Source organism: Ictalurus punctatus, chromosome 4, assembly GCF_001660625.3.
Source record: "Ictalurus punctatus breed USDA103 chromosome 4, Coco_2.0, whole genome shotgun sequence".
Lineage (NCBI taxonomy): Eukaryota > Metazoa > Chordata > Actinopteri > Siluriformes > Ictaluridae > Ictalurus > Ictalurus punctatus.
In genome coordinates, this window is record NC_071284.1 from 35,169,392 (window position 1) to 35,186,891 (window position 17,500).

General features: G+C 38.7%; 2 protein-coding genes across 20 annotated transcripts in view; one reads left to right on the forward strand and one right to left on the reverse strand.

The window, feature by feature from the left end:
- LOC108264148 (uncharacterized) overlaps nucleotides 1–17,500 on the reverse strand; it is a 332,110-nt gene that overhangs the window by 229,095 nt on the left and 85,515 nt on the right. The window lies entirely within an intron of this gene.
- LOC124627784 (uncharacterized) overlaps nucleotides 1–17,500 on the forward strand; it is a 199,979-nt gene that overhangs the window by 161,004 nt on the left and 21,475 nt on the right. For 3 of the 6 annotated variants that reach the window (XM_053678246.1, XM_053678243.1, XM_053678244.1), the window contains exons 101-119: nucleotides 1–167; nucleotides 348–521; nucleotides 1,106–1,273; nucleotides 2,326–2,499; nucleotides 2,607–2,780; nucleotides 9,333–9,506; nucleotides 9,905–10,075; nucleotides 10,378–10,548; nucleotides 10,817–10,990; nucleotides 11,849–12,022; nucleotides 12,191–12,364; nucleotides 12,545–12,718; nucleotides 13,322–13,489; nucleotides 13,774–13,947; nucleotides 14,408–14,581; nucleotides 14,695–14,862; nucleotides 15,020–15,193; nucleotides 15,697–15,870; nucleotides 16,202–16,369. The exon at nucleotides 1–167 is cut by the window's left edge and continues 7 nt beyond it. In XM_053678246.1, the coding sequence (XP_053534221.1) occupies nucleotides 1–167; nucleotides 348–521; nucleotides 1,106–1,273; nucleotides 2,326–2,499; nucleotides 2,607–2,780; nucleotides 9,333–9,506; nucleotides 9,905–10,075; nucleotides 10,378–10,548; nucleotides 10,817–10,990; nucleotides 11,849–12,022; nucleotides 12,191–12,364; nucleotides 12,545–12,718; nucleotides 13,322–13,489; nucleotides 13,774–13,947; nucleotides 14,408–14,581; nucleotides 14,695–14,862; nucleotides 15,020–15,193; nucleotides 15,697–15,870; nucleotides 16,202–16,369 (3,269 nt within the window). Of the gene's footprint in view, nucleotides 168–347; nucleotides 522–1,105; nucleotides 1,274–2,325; nucleotides 2,500–2,606; nucleotides 2,781–9,332; nucleotides 9,507–9,904; nucleotides 10,076–10,377; nucleotides 10,549–10,816; nucleotides 10,991–11,848; nucleotides 12,023–12,190; nucleotides 12,365–12,544; nucleotides 12,719–13,321; nucleotides 13,490–13,773; nucleotides 13,948–14,407; nucleotides 14,582–14,694; nucleotides 14,863–15,019; nucleotides 15,194–15,696; nucleotides 15,871–16,201; nucleotides 16,370–17,413 lie in introns of all 6 variants that reach the window. The other 3 variants (XM_053678241.1, XM_053678242.1, XM_053678245.1) reach the window with 2 other exon arrangements.

A 17,500-nucleotide genomic window follows, 5' to 3' on the forward strand; every position in this document is an offset into this window, starting at 1 on the left:
AAAAGTCCTGATGCACAGAAAGCTTATGATCATCTGAGAGAAGTTCTGGGTATAAACCCGATACTGCAGACGGATCTGGATCTGAGTGGGAAAATAGAAGGAGACTCGGGAGTAGAGCAACTCTCTGCTTTACTGAAGGATCCACACTGCAGACCTGAAAAACTTCAGTAAGGAATTGAATGATATATAAATCTGTGCTGAATGGTTTGTCTTTAGGTTATCAATCATTCATCTAGTGTCCATGTCTTTTTCAGTAGTGATGAGTAGTTTGAGGAGAAAAGACCTCCCTCTGCTACAGAACTGCTAAAGAAAAACCCACAGTTAAGTGTGATTAATTGTGCTTTCAGGCTCAGTGAGTGTAATCTGACAGAGAAAGGATGTTCAGCTCTGCTCACAGCTCTCAGATCAGAATCCTCCACCCTGAGGGAGCTGAATCTGAGTAAGAACAGGATTCAGGATTCAGGAGTGAAGCTGCTCTCTGCAGTGCTGAAGAATAAAGACTGTAAACTGGAGACTGTGAGGTAACGTCTAATTACTACACAAACATCTAATACACTGACAGTATTGAACTCTGACTGTACACTGAGATCAACGTTCCAGAATATTGTGTTTCTTATCTTACTCACCATAACTGGTGTTTAATAGAGAGAACGACACGAGCACACAGAGCAGTATCAGAGCAGACTCAATAATTATCATATGAGAGAGAGAGAGAGAGAGAGTGTTAATAGAATGTTAGTGTATTTGCTTGTACCGTGTTTTGGAGTAGCTTTTTTAATGCCCCTATAGCCTCTCTTGGTTCAAGATAAAGAGGGAGCTACTTTACCTCAAATGAAGAAATTGAAGAAATAAAGTAGGTGCGAGGTGACACTAAGTTAAAAAACAAATGTTTGGCGTAGTGGAGTACATCATTAGCACTTTGGTTGTTTTACAGTCTTTCTCAGTCAAATAAAAATAGAGGATCACTTTAAAGACTCAATATAAAGACATTCATTTTTCTTGGTAGGGGAATTCAGAAATTCATCTTAAACTAAATCTTAACTGATAGAAAATGTTATATTCAAAGCTTTTAGATGAAATAATAACAGATATTTGTTCCTCTTAGACTTTCAGACTGCAGTATAACAGAGGAAGGATACGCTGCTCTGGCTGAAGCTCTGAAATCATCACACCTGATAGAGCTGGATCTCAGAGGGAACGACCCTGGAGCATCAGGAGTGAAGCTGCTCACTGATGTACTACAGGATCCACACTGTACACTGAAGACACTGAGGTGAACAGCTATTATCAGTTCATTTCTAATAATCATTTATAATATACATATCGGGCTCGACAACTTATGTTATATCTCATTGTCATGTTGGACATCCTCGTTTATTAATAATCTGTTATTGACTACAGTGATGGATGTAATATTTAAATGGCTCTGGTATACTGAAGGTTTCTGTGCTTAAAACATGAACAAACTTTATAACATATTCAATAAGCTTTTCAAAATGATTGTGCGGTACCATAAAATAATTAGGAATCTCAAAGTCATGATGTAGTATTAGTAATATTAATATTAGTATGTAATAAAAGTCAGTTTTGTTACATTTCCATTACAGTTTTTTGCTGCATCTCATCTGCCTTTTATCAGCATTTATACTTGCGGTGTAATAATGCATGTAAATGAACTAAGCTTCAGTTTCATTTGTTTGTATGCTAAAAGTGAATTATAAAAGAACTCTAACTCTAAATTTTAAAGTGTGGTGTTTCCACCTTGTCAGTAAAAATGACGAAACTGTTGGTCAGTTTTAAGAAACCCAGTGTTTGGAATGAGCCAGACCGGTCTGCTGCTATATTTTAGTTGGCAGAAATGGAATTAATAGCAGGTTAACAGTAAATTTGTGCACCACTATGCATTACAGCAATATTATACTTACCTGCATACAGACATTAAAATAAAGTGTAATTCAGTGATCGATGAACCATGTTTCATGCAAAAGAAGTCACGGTCTGTAGCAGTCAGCGATGTGAAATTTCTATAAGACTTCTTTATGTATTTTATTTTATTGGTAGCATCAAGGGTCTGGTGAGAATTACTTCTGATTGGAAGACTCAAAATACATCTCATTTCAACAACAATTTGAACCATAAACTATAAACTCATCAAATAGGAGCATGTACATGTGATTTTAGTTAACCAATGATTGGTTTTAAAACACACCATATCTTTTCAGCTGTAACGTTGTAAAGGTTGTAACGTCCCCATACCTGATCGTGCATGCATGTCCTGATTTAAAGTGAGTTTACACTAAAAATATTCTTGTTTTTTCTCTGCAGGTTGTTGAAAAGTCGTGCTGCACAGGAAGGCTATGAGTTACTTTATAGAGTTCTGAATAAGAACCCCTTGCTGCAGAGAGAACTCGATGTGAGTGAGAAAATAAACGGAGACTCTGAGGTGAAGCAGCTCTCTGCTCTACTGCAGGATTCACACTGCAGGCCTGAGATACTCAAGTTAGTTTTCATCAGTTATTCCCTTTCATTTTACATTTAAAATAATAGACAAAATGGATATAAAATAGAGAAAATGCTTCTCTTACTTGTTGTCTTTGTGTAAACAGGGTAAATAACGTCAGGATGAGAAATGAAGGTTGTGCAGCTCTGGCATCAGCGCTGAGTTTAAACCCCTCACACCTGAGACAGCTGGAGCTGAGTGGGAATACACTGGGAGGATCAGGAATGAAGGAGCTCTGTGGTGTGCTGAAGAATCAACAATTCAAACTGCTGAAACTGGGGTAATGTCATCACTTAAAATAAAACTAATAGTGTCCGAAAGAAGAGCAGAGGTCTTTAAGGAGACTTTAAGAAGACATTCTGACAGTATATGTATAGTGTTACTGTTTGAAATGACCAAATTTATGTATTATTATTATTATTATTATTATTATTAATACAGTAAATTCTATTTAATCACCTGCAAACACCAGATGCAGCTACAAAAAGTAACAGAAAACCTTCTAGAACTGTTATAAACACGTCACAAACTATCAGTTAATCTGCAGATGATAAAATCCTACAGGCTGAAGAAGTTCCAGTAACACAGTAATATACAATATATTATATACACAATATATATTATAACTGATTATATGACTACAGCAAGAACTGCAGTTACCACCGGCAAGAATTCTTAAAGCCACAAGGCCAACAGCGAGGTTTATAGTCATACGATATCTAAACTTGATCAAAGCTACAAGCAGAGACAGATACAGAAGAAGAGCTGGATAGGAAGCTTAACACTCTTTTAGTATATTCAAGTAAATTAAGTAGAGGAACGAAAAGCACAATGAAATTAGACAAAGTAATCTGCTAAGTCTCTCCCTCTCTCTCTCTCTCTCTCTCTCTCTCTCTCTCTCTCCCTCTCTCTCCCTCTCTCTCCCTCTCTCTCCCTCTCTCTCTCTCTCTCTCTCTCTCCCTCTCTCTCTCTCTCTCTCTCCCTGAGTGAGTGGGCGGAGTCGGAGCGGAAGTGAGTGAGTGGGCGGAGCGTGGCCGAGGCCGCTGCTCCAAGTTCGCTTGTTCATTTTTTCTATCTATTTTTTCTTAAGAAATACGATTTCCTTTAGGTCTTTGGTTTCTGAGAGAGTTCAAATTACTACTGTTTGTTGTACGCGCGCGCAGGCGTGTGTGTGTATGTGTTTGTGTGTGTGTGTTTGTGTTTGTGTGTGTGTGTTTGTGTGTGCTTTTCGCTGGCCTGGGCGGCTGTTTCCGTGTTGTTTTGGGAAACATGGCTGTCCCAGGTAACGGGAAATATGATTCCCTCACGCGGCGGCATGCTATTAAAGTAGCCACTACCGCCAGCGTTGAGGAGGTTAGTCTGGCTGTGGGGGAGAGTGTAGGATACGACAACATTCTGTCTGCGGCCCGGATGAATAGTGCTGTTGTGCTGTTTCTGAAAACGGTGGAGTTGGCAAATGAAATGGTGGACAGTGGAGTTGTGCTTGATGATGTGTTCCACTTAGTGCTTCCTTTGTCAACCCCGTCAAAAAAAATAATCCTGTCGAATGTTCCTCCTTTTATTAAGGACGAGGTTCTGTCCCAAGCTCTATCCCGCTATGGTAAACTGGTCTCCCAGATCAAGAGGATTGCAATTACAAGCAAATCCCCTCATGTAAAACATATCGTGTCTTTTAGACGATTTGTGTACATGGTCCTGAAGGACAATAATGATCTGGATCTGACACTCAATGTAAAGGTGGAGGATTTTAATTATGTAATTTATGCCACTACTACTACAATGAAGTGTTTTGGGTGTGGTTTATCTGGTCATCTGGTGAGGGCCTGTCCAGAAAAACGGGTAAATCCCGAAAATAGTGATAATGCTAACGTAGCCGCTGGTAACGAGGTTACTGCTGGAGAGGGTGTTGGGGTGGATGGGACTCACACAACGGGAGAGGGAACAGCAGTACCCTCTCAGGTGGAGGCACCTGAAGCTGGCCCCTCTCACCAGGGTATCAATGTTCAACCAGGTGAAGAAGAGAAGGCTGAGACTGAGCCGGATTTAGGTGATAAGGGTACACAGGATAGTACGGCGTCACTAGATAGTGTGGATCCGTCCCTTGGTGATGAAGTTGCGGATGATAGCTCTCATATGGAGACGGAAGAAGATGTGTTCAAGGTGCCCCAGAGAAAGAGACGGAGAAATCGCCCTCATGCACAGGCTAAGAGGAAAGATGGCGTAGAGGAGCTGAATTTTGGGGAGGTAGAGAGTGAGAGTGAAGCCTCCGACTGCAGTATTACATGTAGTGTAAATCTAAGTGGCTTTTCGAGCCATGAATATAGCGTGGACGACATCAAGGTTTTTCTGAGAAAGACTAAGCATGCTAGGAATGTGAGGATAGATGAGTTTTTCCCAGATGTGGAACAGTTCATTAGAAAAACACGTGGGTTTATGTCAGAAGGGGGTTTCACTGATCAGGAGGGATACCGTCTAAAAAAAATCCTTACAAAAGTCAATGTTATGCTGGACAATAACGATAGTGACAGTCAATCCTAGACATCATGTATGTAAATTAGTTTTCATCATTTTTATGAGTGAGTTTCGAGGTGCTTCGTTGAATTTAAATGGAGCAAGGGAAAGAAATAAAAGATTTTTGTTGTTTGAAACGGTGAAGCAAAAGAAAATTGATGTAATCTTTGCTCAGGAAACCCACACAGACGCTAATAATGCTTCGGACTGGGCCAGGGAGTTTAAAGGGTTATCCGTTTTAAGTCATAAGACATCTACCAGTGGGGGAGTAGCTATTTTATTTTCCAATAATTTTATCCCCTGTTCTTATCAAGTTGATGAAATCATAAAGGGTCGACTGTTAAAGGTTAGAGCTCAATATGAGAATAGGTGGGTCGTTTTTGTTTGTGTTTATGCCCCGACCACGGCCATTGACAGAATGATATTTTTACGAAACCTAGATAATGTCCTAAAAAATTGTGACTCTGATGATTTTTTGATTCTAGGGGGGATTTTAACTGTACAGAGCTGGATATGGACAGGAATCATGTAGAGCCCCATATGCCATCACGTAGAAGGCTAGTCGAATTAATGAATTCCTGTGACCTTGTGGACATTTGGAGAAATTTCCACCACATGCAGAAACAATATACCTGGGTGCACTCCTATAATAATATGCTCTCTATGGCCAGATTGGATAAATTTTATGGTTTTAAACACCAGTTAGTGCTTTTAGAAGTTGTGCAATTATACCGGTAGGATTTATGGACCATTGTATGGTTCTGTCTACTGTGCATTTAAGTAAACTCAAGCATAAGAGTGCGTATTGGCATTTTAACACCAGTTTATTGCAAGACGTTCATTTTAAGGATGTGTTTAAGTATTTTTGGAGTGATTTTAGAACAACAAAGCATTCTTTTAAATCGGTGCAACAGTGGTGGGATTTTGCCAAAACGCAAATTAAACAGCTGTGTCAACAGTATACCTCCAGTGTCACGAGAGACACAACTCTACGCATGAAATCCTTGGAAGATGAAATAATGGCGCTAATGGAGCCAATGAAAAACACAGGACGGCAAGTATGCATAGAAAATTTAAGGATAAAGAAGATTTTATTGACCAAATTGCTAGACGTTACCGCACAAGGAGCTCTGGTCAGGTCGCGATTTCAGACTGTAGAGTGTATGGATGCACCGTCAAAATTCTTTTTTAATTTGGAAAAAAAGAATGGTCAAAATAAGATGATACATGGCCTGTTTTCTGATGATGGGACACTTTTAGTGGACCATAGAGAAATTCGAAAGAGAGCAGTCGGGTTCTACAAGGAACTGTACATGAGTGAAATCTCCGTTGAGCAGGCCCATGATAACGTCTTCTTGGAAGATCTCCCTCAGGTGTCAGAGGAAGCACATGCAGACCTCGGAGGGGAGTTGACCCTAGAGGAACTGCTACGAGCCCTCCAGGGTATGGAGAGTGGCAAGGCACCAGGGATCGATGGTCTACCGGCTGAATTTTATAAGTCCTTTTGGCCTGAAATGGGTGCAGACCTACTGGAGGTACTGGGTGACAGTTTAGTCACGGGGCGGCTGCCACTCAGTCGTCGCAGAGCAGTATTGACTCTGTTGCCCAAGAAAGGAGATCTACATGACATAAGATCATGGAGACCTGTTTCAGTTCTCTGTGTGGAATACCGACTGCTCTCCAAGGTATTGGCAAACCGACTTAGTAAAGTCATGGAAGAGGTGATCCATCCGGACCAGACCTACTGTGTGCCGGGTCGATTTATCCACGATAACATTTCGTTCATTAGGGATGTTGTAGAGGCCGGAAGGATTTTTAATTTGGAATGTGGTTTGATTTTAATTGACCAGGAAAAGGCTTTCGACAGGGTTGAGCATACCTACTTATGGAACGTTTTGTCTGCTTTTGGTTTTAATTCGGATTTTATCGAAAAAATAAGAGTTCTGTACCGTGACAGTGAAAGCATACTGAAGGTTAATGGTGACTTGTGTGCTCCTTTTAGAGTTCATAGGGGAATAAGACAAGGATGCCCGCTATCTGGCATGTTGTATTCCCTTGCGATTGAACCTCTTTTAACTAAACTGAGAACTGAACTACAAGGTATAACAATTCCCAAGTGTGAGGGTGTTTTTAAACTATCAGCATACGCTGACGATGTGGCGATACTTGTTGGCAGCCAGAGGGATGTTGATACGATGTTGAAGATCACTGACGATTTTAGAATTGTTTCTTCTGCCAAGGTAAACTGGGAGAAAAGCGTGGCGTTTTTAATCGGGGGATGGTTAGGCGGCGTCCCAAACCTCCCAGACCGCTTACTATGGTGTAGAGGTGGTTTTAAGTATTTGGGGGTGTTTTTAGGAGATGAAGGGTTTATGAGGAAAAACTTTGAAGGGACTGTCGAGAAGGTAAAGGGTCGGTTGGAGAAGTGGAATTTTTTAGTTAAAAAAGTGTCCTTTAGGGGGCAGGTACTTATAATTAACAACCTGGTAGCATCATCCCTCTGGCATAGGCTTGCGTGCATCGATCCTCCAACAGTCAATTTTAGTTAATTTTTTCTGGGATAATCTACACTGGGTTCCACAGAGTGTTCTGTTTCTCCCCAAGGATGAAGGGGGACATGGACTGGTGCACCTGCAGAGCAAGACTGCAGCCTTTCAGTTACGTTTTGTGCAAAGGCTGCTACAAGGACCTGTAAATGCAAACTGGAAGGGTGTAGCATGTGCCATTTTACGGACACTTGAAGGGCTGGATTTAAATAAACCTCTTTTCTGGATGGACCCGAAAAAGATGGACGTCAGGAAACTTCCTGTTTTTTACCGTAATGTTTTTAAAGTTTGGGGACTTTTAACAGTGCAGAGAGTACAATGCTCAAGTTCTCTCTACTGGCTGCTGCAGGAGCCGATTATAAAGGGTTCCATTTTTGATGTCTCTCAGAGGAAGCCGTTTCCTGCGCTCACGGAGGGGTTCCGCAGGGCTGGAGTCGTCACTCTGGGTGACCTACTGACCGTAGCAGGACCGGGTTTTGGGAACGCGGTGGCAGTTGCTGGGCACATAAAGATGAGGTCAGTCCGTGTAGTCACGCAGTTCCTTGTGGAATGGAGGTCCCTGTTGACTGAAGAGGTCTTGAAAATGCTGGAGGAATATTCCGGAGGGCTAAACAGTCCCAATGACCAAGATCCCTTACCCGATTTTAGTGTCTCGGCGAATGTACATGAGTGCTCAGGTGTGTTTTTTAAATCTGAAAAACTAAGTTTTGTGGGTCCCAAGGTACCATCTGGGAAAGAACTGTAGAAAATGTGTGTACTGTCTCTAAATAAAAAGTTTCTGGACAAAAGAGTCGACACACCTTGGCGTTCTGTTCTACAGATAAAGGAACATGTAAAGCCACAATGGAGGGCTTTGTACAAGTCACCATTAACAAAAAAGTGTGGGAATTTACAGTGGAGGATTTTACACGGTGCAGTGGCTGTTAATTCTTTTATCTGTGTTTTAAACCCTGATGTGAGTTATGAATGTCCTTTCTGTGCTGTGAGAGAATCTGTGTTTCACATGTTTATGCACTGTGTGAGATTGAAGCCTCTTTTTACTGTTTTACAGAGACTGCTTGGCCATTTTAATGAGAGTTTTACAATCGAAACTTTTATCTTTGGTTTTAAATACTCTCAAAAAAAAAAGGTTTAAGTGTCAGTTGATAAATTTGATCATAGGGCAGGCAAAGATGGCCATATATGTCAGCAGGAGAAACAGAATTGAGTCGAATTCAGGGGACAGCGTTTTAGTGGTTTTTGCGATTCTCTTAAAATCTAGGATACTAATCGATTTTAAGTTTCACCGAGAGATGAAAGACCTTGTAGCGTTTGAGAATATCTGGTGTCTGGAAGGGGCATTATGTGTGGTTTTAGAAGAAAAAGTGAGATTTCATCAACTTTTATAAGACTGTATACATACTGGTTGATACTTGGTTGCTTATTTTATATTCTTCACTCGTTTGGGGGTTTTGAAGGCAACTGGAAGGAGAAGTATTTTAATTATCTATTTATTTATCTTTTATATATATATATTTATATGTATATAAACTTATTTTACTTTTTTTTTCTTTTAAGGTCATTTGCAATGACTCTGAGGGACTGAAATAGGTCAATGTAGCTTTTAAAAGCTTGTAAATAAAAGGCCTTTGAAATTCAATTCTCTCTCCCTCTCTCCCTCTCTCTCTCTCTCTCTCTCTCTCTCTCTCTCTCTCTCTCTCTCTCTCTCTCTCTCTCTCTCTCTCTCTCTCTCTCTCTCTCTCTCTCTCTCTCTCTCTCTCTCTCTCTCTCTGCAGGTTGTGTAAGTGCAGTCTCACTGAGGAAGATTGTGCTGCTGTTGTATCAGCTCTGAGAACAAACCCCTCACTCCTCAAGGAGCTGGACCTGAGTGAGAACACAATTGGAAACACAGGAGTGAAGGAGTTCTCGGATCTACTGCAGAACCCAAACTGCACTCTGGAGATACTGAAGTAAATTATTTTTTACTTCTGAAATATGTAGAAATTTAGAAAAATAGAACGATGGATATTTCTATTCTAGTAGGTATAAAAAAACAACCCTTTTGAACTGAATCTGGCCTACTTATACTCTACGAATAAGTCAAAGAAGCTATTAAAAAAGTCTAAATTCTTTAGTTATAAAAAGGTAACCTCTGTAGCATAATATGCTTCATTATTTATTTGATGTTAATTAATCTAATTATATTTAATCTCATGTGAAACGTGACAGTACCTGTGCTTCCCTTAAATAATGTTTATAAATGTTGGCTACTGAAATGACTATTAATTTCAAACCCCTCAGAGATGTTACTGTCACTGTCATGTCACTGTCTCACCATGAAATGTGATTTATTATCATTTTCTTTCAGACTGAGTAAATGTAGTCTCACCCAAACACAATGTGGAGACCTGGCTAAGGCTCTGGAATGTAACTCCTCATCACATCTGAAAGAGCTGGACCTCAGAGGGAACTACAGTGTGTCAAGATGGAATATTTTTAGTTATTTTCTAGGGAATTCAAACTCTAAACTGATTGTGAGGTGAGTTTTTTATTTGTACAATGTAATTTTTTACAATAATGGAAATATTTTGTACTTTGATATAAATGAATAAAATTCAGCTGCTGACATTTTTTCCAGACCACCTGAAATTTTTTGCTATGAAAGTGTGTGAAATTTACATACATAAGACAGATCTTAAATCTCAACAGAGAACAAATAAACCAGCTGCCATTATGTCTGTTCTGGTTCACAAGATTTAACAGCAGGATTGTATGGGGGAAAAGTCCATACTCAAAGCGCTGATATCAGTATCGTAATGAAATGTGTGTTTTTCTCTCCAGAATCTTGGGTCCTGAAGCAGAAAAGGCCTGTGATTTTCTGACTGAAGTTCTGGGTACAAACCCCTTACTGCAGAGAGAACTGGATCTGAGTGGGAAAATATCCGGAGACTCAGAGGTGCAGCAGCTCTCTGTTCTACTGAAGGATCGGCAGTGTAGAACTGAGAAACTCAGGTATGTGGTCTGACTTCCTCACCTGGTACTATTGTTTGTGTTCACATTAAATCTTTAAAGATATTAGTGTAGTGTATACACTGTTTAGCCCAATCAGTACTGCTGCAGAATCTGCTGTGGTTCTGAGAGTGTGGGTGAACAGTCCACTCTACACGTTCTCACCACTCCATTATAACTCGATTATTTCTTCTACATTGGTATTATTTTGGACGGTTGATCCTGTGGGTTGTTTAGAGACGTTTATCTCAGCGGTGTTCTCTGTGTGCAGGCTGAGTAAGAGCGGTATTACAGAGAGAGGCTGTACTGATCTGATATCAGCTCTTACTGCAAACCCTTCACACCTGACAGAGCTGGACCTGAGTGAGAACACACTGGGAAATCCAGGAGTGGAGAAGATCTCTACTCTACTAAAGAGTTCATCCTGCAAACTCCAGAAGCTTGTGTGAGTCATTTAATAGTATACATTACTAGAGCACTGACGTTTTTACTTCACTATAAGTATATCTGTAGCATGTAGGAATAGATTAGTCAGGAACTCATTCAGGGGTGTGTTTCCCAGTAACACTGAATCGTATTCAGTAATGAACAGAATAACACAGGACAATACACGTGAGCCTGTTTGTAGAATGTTTCTTAAAAGCCTTCATTATCAGATATTTAGGCCGAATTCGCAATCTTCCAAACAAGATTTCTTAGAGGATAACAACATTAAAAACCTTTTATAACAAAACCAACAACACTATATTGTACTTGAGGAAAATATGAAGGTATTCTAGATAGTGTGTGTTTATTTATCATGCATCAGAGAGTGAACACAATAATGAAAGCCTGAACCCTGGGCACACCACTGCTGACCGTCACTGAGATGGACAACGGGTTTATATTCAATCACACAGCATTAGGACAGAAATAAAAAATATATCTTTTTATTTGAGTGATGGAAATGTGGATTAATTGTTAAAGTAATAATTTGGCCAGTGGACTAATTAATGTGCCTGGATCATTAATTAACTGCCTGAATAACATCTGTTCAGGAAAATGGATCGGTGAGTTTTTATTTGTACTGAAATCACTGACCGTTGTATTTTTGAGGTAGAACTGCGTGCAAGCTCCAGATCAATTCTACGTGAATAAATCTTGTTAGGTGTATGTCATTTACAAACAAGGTTATGTACTTCATTAGTTATGAAGGGTTTCTGGAAATTAAATGAAAGAACATTCTCAGGAACAACTTTACAAAGCATTATGAACATTTCCCAAAACCCACCCGAGAATGATGAACTTTATTCTCCTTCTCCAGACTTTCAGACTGTAATATAACAGAGAAAGGATACACTGCTCTGGCTAAAGCTCTGAAGTCAAACCGCTCATCACACCTGATAAACCTGGACCTCAGAGGGAACGACCCTGGAGACTCAGGAATGAAGGAGATTAGGAGTTTGATGAATGATACAGAATGTAAACTGACACTGAGGTGAGCGCTTTCCCCCAGTACATGTAAAATACAGCCTTAATTCTGAGTAATTAGTAAAGTTTTACTGTTTAGTTTTCCACCATGGAGCAAACAATTACTGAAAAGTACCACTGCATTGGTGTAAATATAATTAGTGTTAGCATTTCTCTGTTCTTTCTCTCTCTACAGGTTGCTGAAAAGTCCTGATGCACAGAAAGCTTATGATCATCTGAGTGAAGTTCTGGGTCTAAACCCGATACTGCAGACGGATCTGGATCTGAGTGGGAAAATAGAAGGAGACTCAGGAGTAGAGCAACTCTCTGCTTTACTGAAGGATCCACACTGCAGACCTGAAAAACTTCAGTAAGGAATTGAATGATATATAAATCTGTGCTGAATGGTTTGTCTTTAGGTTATCAATCATTCATCTAGTGTCCATGTCTTTTTCAGTAGTGATGAGTAGTTTGAGGAGAAAAGACCTCCCTCTGCTACAGAACTGCTAAAGAAGAACCCACAGTTAAGTGTGATTAATTGTGCTTTCAGGCTCAGTGAGTGTAATCTGACAGAGAAAGGATGTTCAGCTCTGCTCACAGCTCTCAGATCAGAATCCTCCACCCTGAGGGAGCTGAATCTGAGTAAGAACAGGATTCAGGATTCAGGAGTGAAGCTGCTCTCTGCAGAACTGAAGAATAAAGACTGTAAACTGGAGACTGTGAGGTAACGTCTAATTACTACACAAACATCTAATACACTGACAGTATTGAACTCTGACTGTACACTGAGATCAACGTTCCAGAATATTGTGGTTTCTTATCTTACTCACCATAACTGGTGTTTAATAGAGAGAACGACACGAGCACACAGAGCAGTATCAGAGCAGACTCAATAATTATCATATGAGAGAGAGAGAGAGAGAGAGAGAGAGAGAGAGAGAGAGTGTTAATAGAATGTCAGTGTATTTGCTTGTACCCTGTTTTGGAGTAGCTTTTTTAATGCCCCTATAGCCTCTCTTGATTCAAGATAAAGAGGGAGCTACTTTACCTCAAATGAAGAAATTGAACAAATAAAGTAGGTGCGAGGTGACACTAAGTTAAAAAACAAATGTTTGGCGTAGTGGAGTACATCATTAGCACTTTGGTTGTTTTACAGTCTTTCTCAGTCAAATAAAAATAGAGGATCACTTTAAAGACTCAATATAAAGACATTAAATTTTCTTGGTAGGGGAATTCAGAAATTCATCTTAAACTAAATCTTAACAGATAGAAAATGTTATATTCAAAGCTTTGAAGATGAAATAATAACAGATATTTGTCCTCTTAGACTTTCAGACTGCAGAATAACAGAGGAAGGATACGCTGCTCTGGCTGAAGCTCTGAAATCATCACACCTGATAGAGCTGGATCTCAGAGGGAACGACCCTGGAGCATCAGGAGTGAAGCTGCTCACTGATGTACTACAGGATCCACACTGTACACTGAAGACACTGAGGTGATTCTTCTATGAACAAGGACAATAATATAATTATGAAACATAAATGAATACTGTGCAAAGAACTTTGATAGAGTATTTGACTGCAATTTACAGTTTATTAGACTCGTTCTAATTTTTTTCTCCAGTGTATTTCATACAATAACAATTTCATTTAATTTTAAAGAGAAGTTATCATGAGAGAACCAGAAGAAGCCGTACTGTTCTTGTTAATATGGGTCTCTTATTCTGGAAACACCAAGTACGATTTATTTATTTATTTATTTATTTGTTACTTTTTGCAGTTTGTTGAAAAGTCCTGCTGCACAAGAGGCCTGTACCTGGCTAGATTTAGTTTTAGGTAAAAATTCTTTACTCCAGAAAGAGCTGGATCTGAGCATGAAGGAAACAGGAGATTTGGTAGTGGAGAAGCTCTCGGCTCTACTGGAAGACTCACATTGTAAATTTCAGAAAATTAGGTAAATATTTTCTTTCATGCATTGCTATCCGCAGAGTTTTATTAATAAAATGTTTTCTACTGGGACCTGCTGTTAAGTATGCACAAATTGATTTTTAATGTATTTTTAATTACTTTTTTGTTTTCTATAATTGATGAAACAACATTATAGAAACACCTGGGTCCTGTTACATCAGTGGAATGTGCTACGCTACTGAAACTAGAAAGTAACAGAAGAATAGAAATGATCAACATGTTTGACATTTTCAATTAAATCTTAAAACAAGATTTAACTCCTAAGACATAACAGACAAGACACATTAAAAGACGAATAAATTAATACAATTTTGTTAAATGACCCCTAATGACCACTAATGCCCCAGATGAACCCAGAATACGTACTTTGGTGCACATGATAATAAAATGACGTGCAGAATGAAGATAGAGTGTGTAGCTCTGCTAACACAATATCTCATATGTAGGCTGAATAAATGTAATCTGACTGAGGAGAGCTGTTCAGCTTTAGCCAGCGTTCTCAACTTAAAGTCCTGTAGTGTGAGAGAGCTGGACCTGAGCAACAACAGTCTGCAGGATTCAGGAGTCACTCGGCTTTCTGCTGGACTGAAGAGTCCTCAGTGTAAACTGGAGATTCTGACGTAAGTTCAGTTCTCATGGAGTGATGAAGATTTAAATCAATAAGTCAGTAAATGCTTGTGATTAAAGTTCTTAAATACTAAAATCATGTCTTCCTTCCTAATTTTATATTTAGGCTTAGCATGTGTGGTTTATTGGAGGAAAGCTGTTCAGCTCTAGCTGAAGTTCTAAAGTATTCCCAGCTGAGAGAGCTGGACCTGAGCAACAACAGTCTGCAGGATTCAGGAGTCACTCGGCTTTCTGCTGGACTGAACAGTCCTCAGTGTAAACTGGAGATTCTGAGGTAACTTCAGTTCTGTTGTGAATATTTATTCAGGTCAGATTAAAAAAAAGTAAAATATGGGTGACTTTTGGTATAGAGTATATTTAGGTATATAGCGTTTACTGTGCTGAATTTGTAAATTTATTGTTGGCCTTCCTTCCTCTAATTTCATCTTTAGGCTCAAAACATGTCTCATAACTGCTGGAAGCTGTTCAGCTCTTGCGGAAGTTCTCAGCTCTGAGTATTCCCAGCTGAGAGAGCTGGACCTGAGCAACAACAGTCTGCAGGATTCAGGAGTCACTCAGCTTTCTGCTGGACTGAAGACTCCACAGTCTCGACTCACAATAATCAGGTGAAGTAACATCTGAAATGACGTCTAATCCTTCAATAATTCTAAATTTATTGAATAGCCACAGTGAAGCGTAAATTATTAATACATTTTTATTAATAATTATTAGTAATTTTATTTGTAAATTTTTAATATACCAGTTTAAATGACTGCAGAATTACGTACAATAAAAATAAGGACGTGTTCTGCAGACTTTAATGCTGTTAATACATTTCTGATTTTCCATATTCTCCACGTTCAAGTCTGGTAAAGAGATCAGGAAAAACTGACTAAACTAGAACACAATATGATTAAACAGCAGGGTTTGATTAAAAAAATTGATTATTAGATTTATATTTAACTAAAAGGTGTTTAAGTGTGTATGCAAAATGTAAACATTATATTCCAAAGTAAATGTCATATTGATGTAATTATAAGATAACTGTTAAAGAAATTAATTGAAATATTACATTATTTACCAAATGAGATGAAATCTGTTCATTGTATTTCCTTCTTTCCCTCTGCAGACTGTGTAACTGCAGTGTAGAAGCTGAAGGCTGTGCTGCTTTGGCTACAGCTCTGGAAGAAAACCCCTCACATCTCTTGGAGCTGGATCTGAGCGAGAATAAAGCAGGAGACTCGGGAATGAAGCAGATCTCTAATCTACTACAGAATTCACTCTGTGTATTACAAAAACTCAAGTATGTCATTGTAATTTCTTAAAACACGTGAAAGTGTCATGAAATGCTTTTATCCTTAAATACTACTTTTATTTTATTTACATGTTTTTGAAGTAGCACTCAGTCAAACACTGAATTATTATAATAACGATTTGTTAATTGCAACCAAGTAATTCATACATGCTCCATTCAGTGACAATCTAGGGTTAATATATAAACAGTAAAAATAGATAAAATTCACAATTTTGAAACAACATCACACATCGTTAATGTCTAAAACCGTATGTATTTATTTTGTACAATATTTGGGATAAAGTGGACAGTAAAATTCACTTTTTATTCCCCCCCCTAGTGTAACTGACAATAATATAACAGAGGAAGGATACGCTGCTCTGGCTGAAGCTCTGAAATCATCACACCTGATAGAGCTGGATCTCAGAGGGAACGACCCTGGAGCATCAGGAGTGAAGCTGCTCACTGATGTACTACAGGATCCACACTGTACACTGGAGACACTGAGGTGAACAGCTATTATCAATTCATTTCTAATATACATCATTTATAATATACATATCGGGCTCGACAACTTATGTTATATCTCATTGTCATGTTGGACGTCCTCGTTTATTAATAATCTGTTATTGACTACAGTGATGGATGTAATATTTAAATGGCTCTGGTATACTGAAGGTTTCTGTGCTTAAAACATGAACAAACTTTATAACATATTCAATAAGCTTTTCAAAATGATTGTGCGGTACCATAAAATAATTAGGAATCTTAAAGTCATGATGTAGTATTAGTAATATTAATATTAGTATGTAATAAAAGTCAGTTTTGTTACATTTCCATTACAGTTTTTTGCTGCATCTCATCTGCCTTTTATCAGCATTTATACTTGCGGTGTAATAATGCATGTAAATGAACTAAGCTTCAGTTTCATTTGTTTGTATGCTAAAAGTGAATTATAAAAGAACTCTAACTCTAAATTTTAAAGTGTGGTGTTTCCACCTTGTCAGTAAAAATGACGAAACTGTTGGTCAGTTTTAAGAAACCCAGTGTTTGGAATGAGCCAGACCGGTCTGCTGCTATATTTTAGTTGGCAGAAATGGAATTAATAGCAGGTTAACAGTAAATTTGTGCACCACTATGCATTACAGCAATATTATACTTACCTGCATACAGACATTAAAATAAAGTGTAATTCAGTGATCGATGAACCATGTTTCATGCAAAAGAAGTCACGGTCTGTAGCAGTCAGCAATGTCAAATTTCTATAAGACTTCTTTATGTATTTTATTTTATTGGTAGCATCAAGGGTCTGGTGAGAATTACTTCTGATTGGAAGACTCAAAATAAATCTCATTTCAACAATTTAAACCATAAACTATAAACTAGGAGCATGTACATGTGATTTTAGTTAACCAATGATTGGTTTTAAAACACACCATATCTTTTCAGCTGTAACGTTGTAAAGGTTGTAACGTCCCCATACCTGATCATGCATGCATGTCCTGATTTAAAGTGAGTTTACACTAAAAATATTCTTGTTTTTTCTCTGCAGGTTGTTGAAAAGTCCTGCTGCACAGGAAGGCTATGAGTTACTTTATAGAGTTCTGAATAAGAACCCCTTGCTGCAGAGAGAACTCGA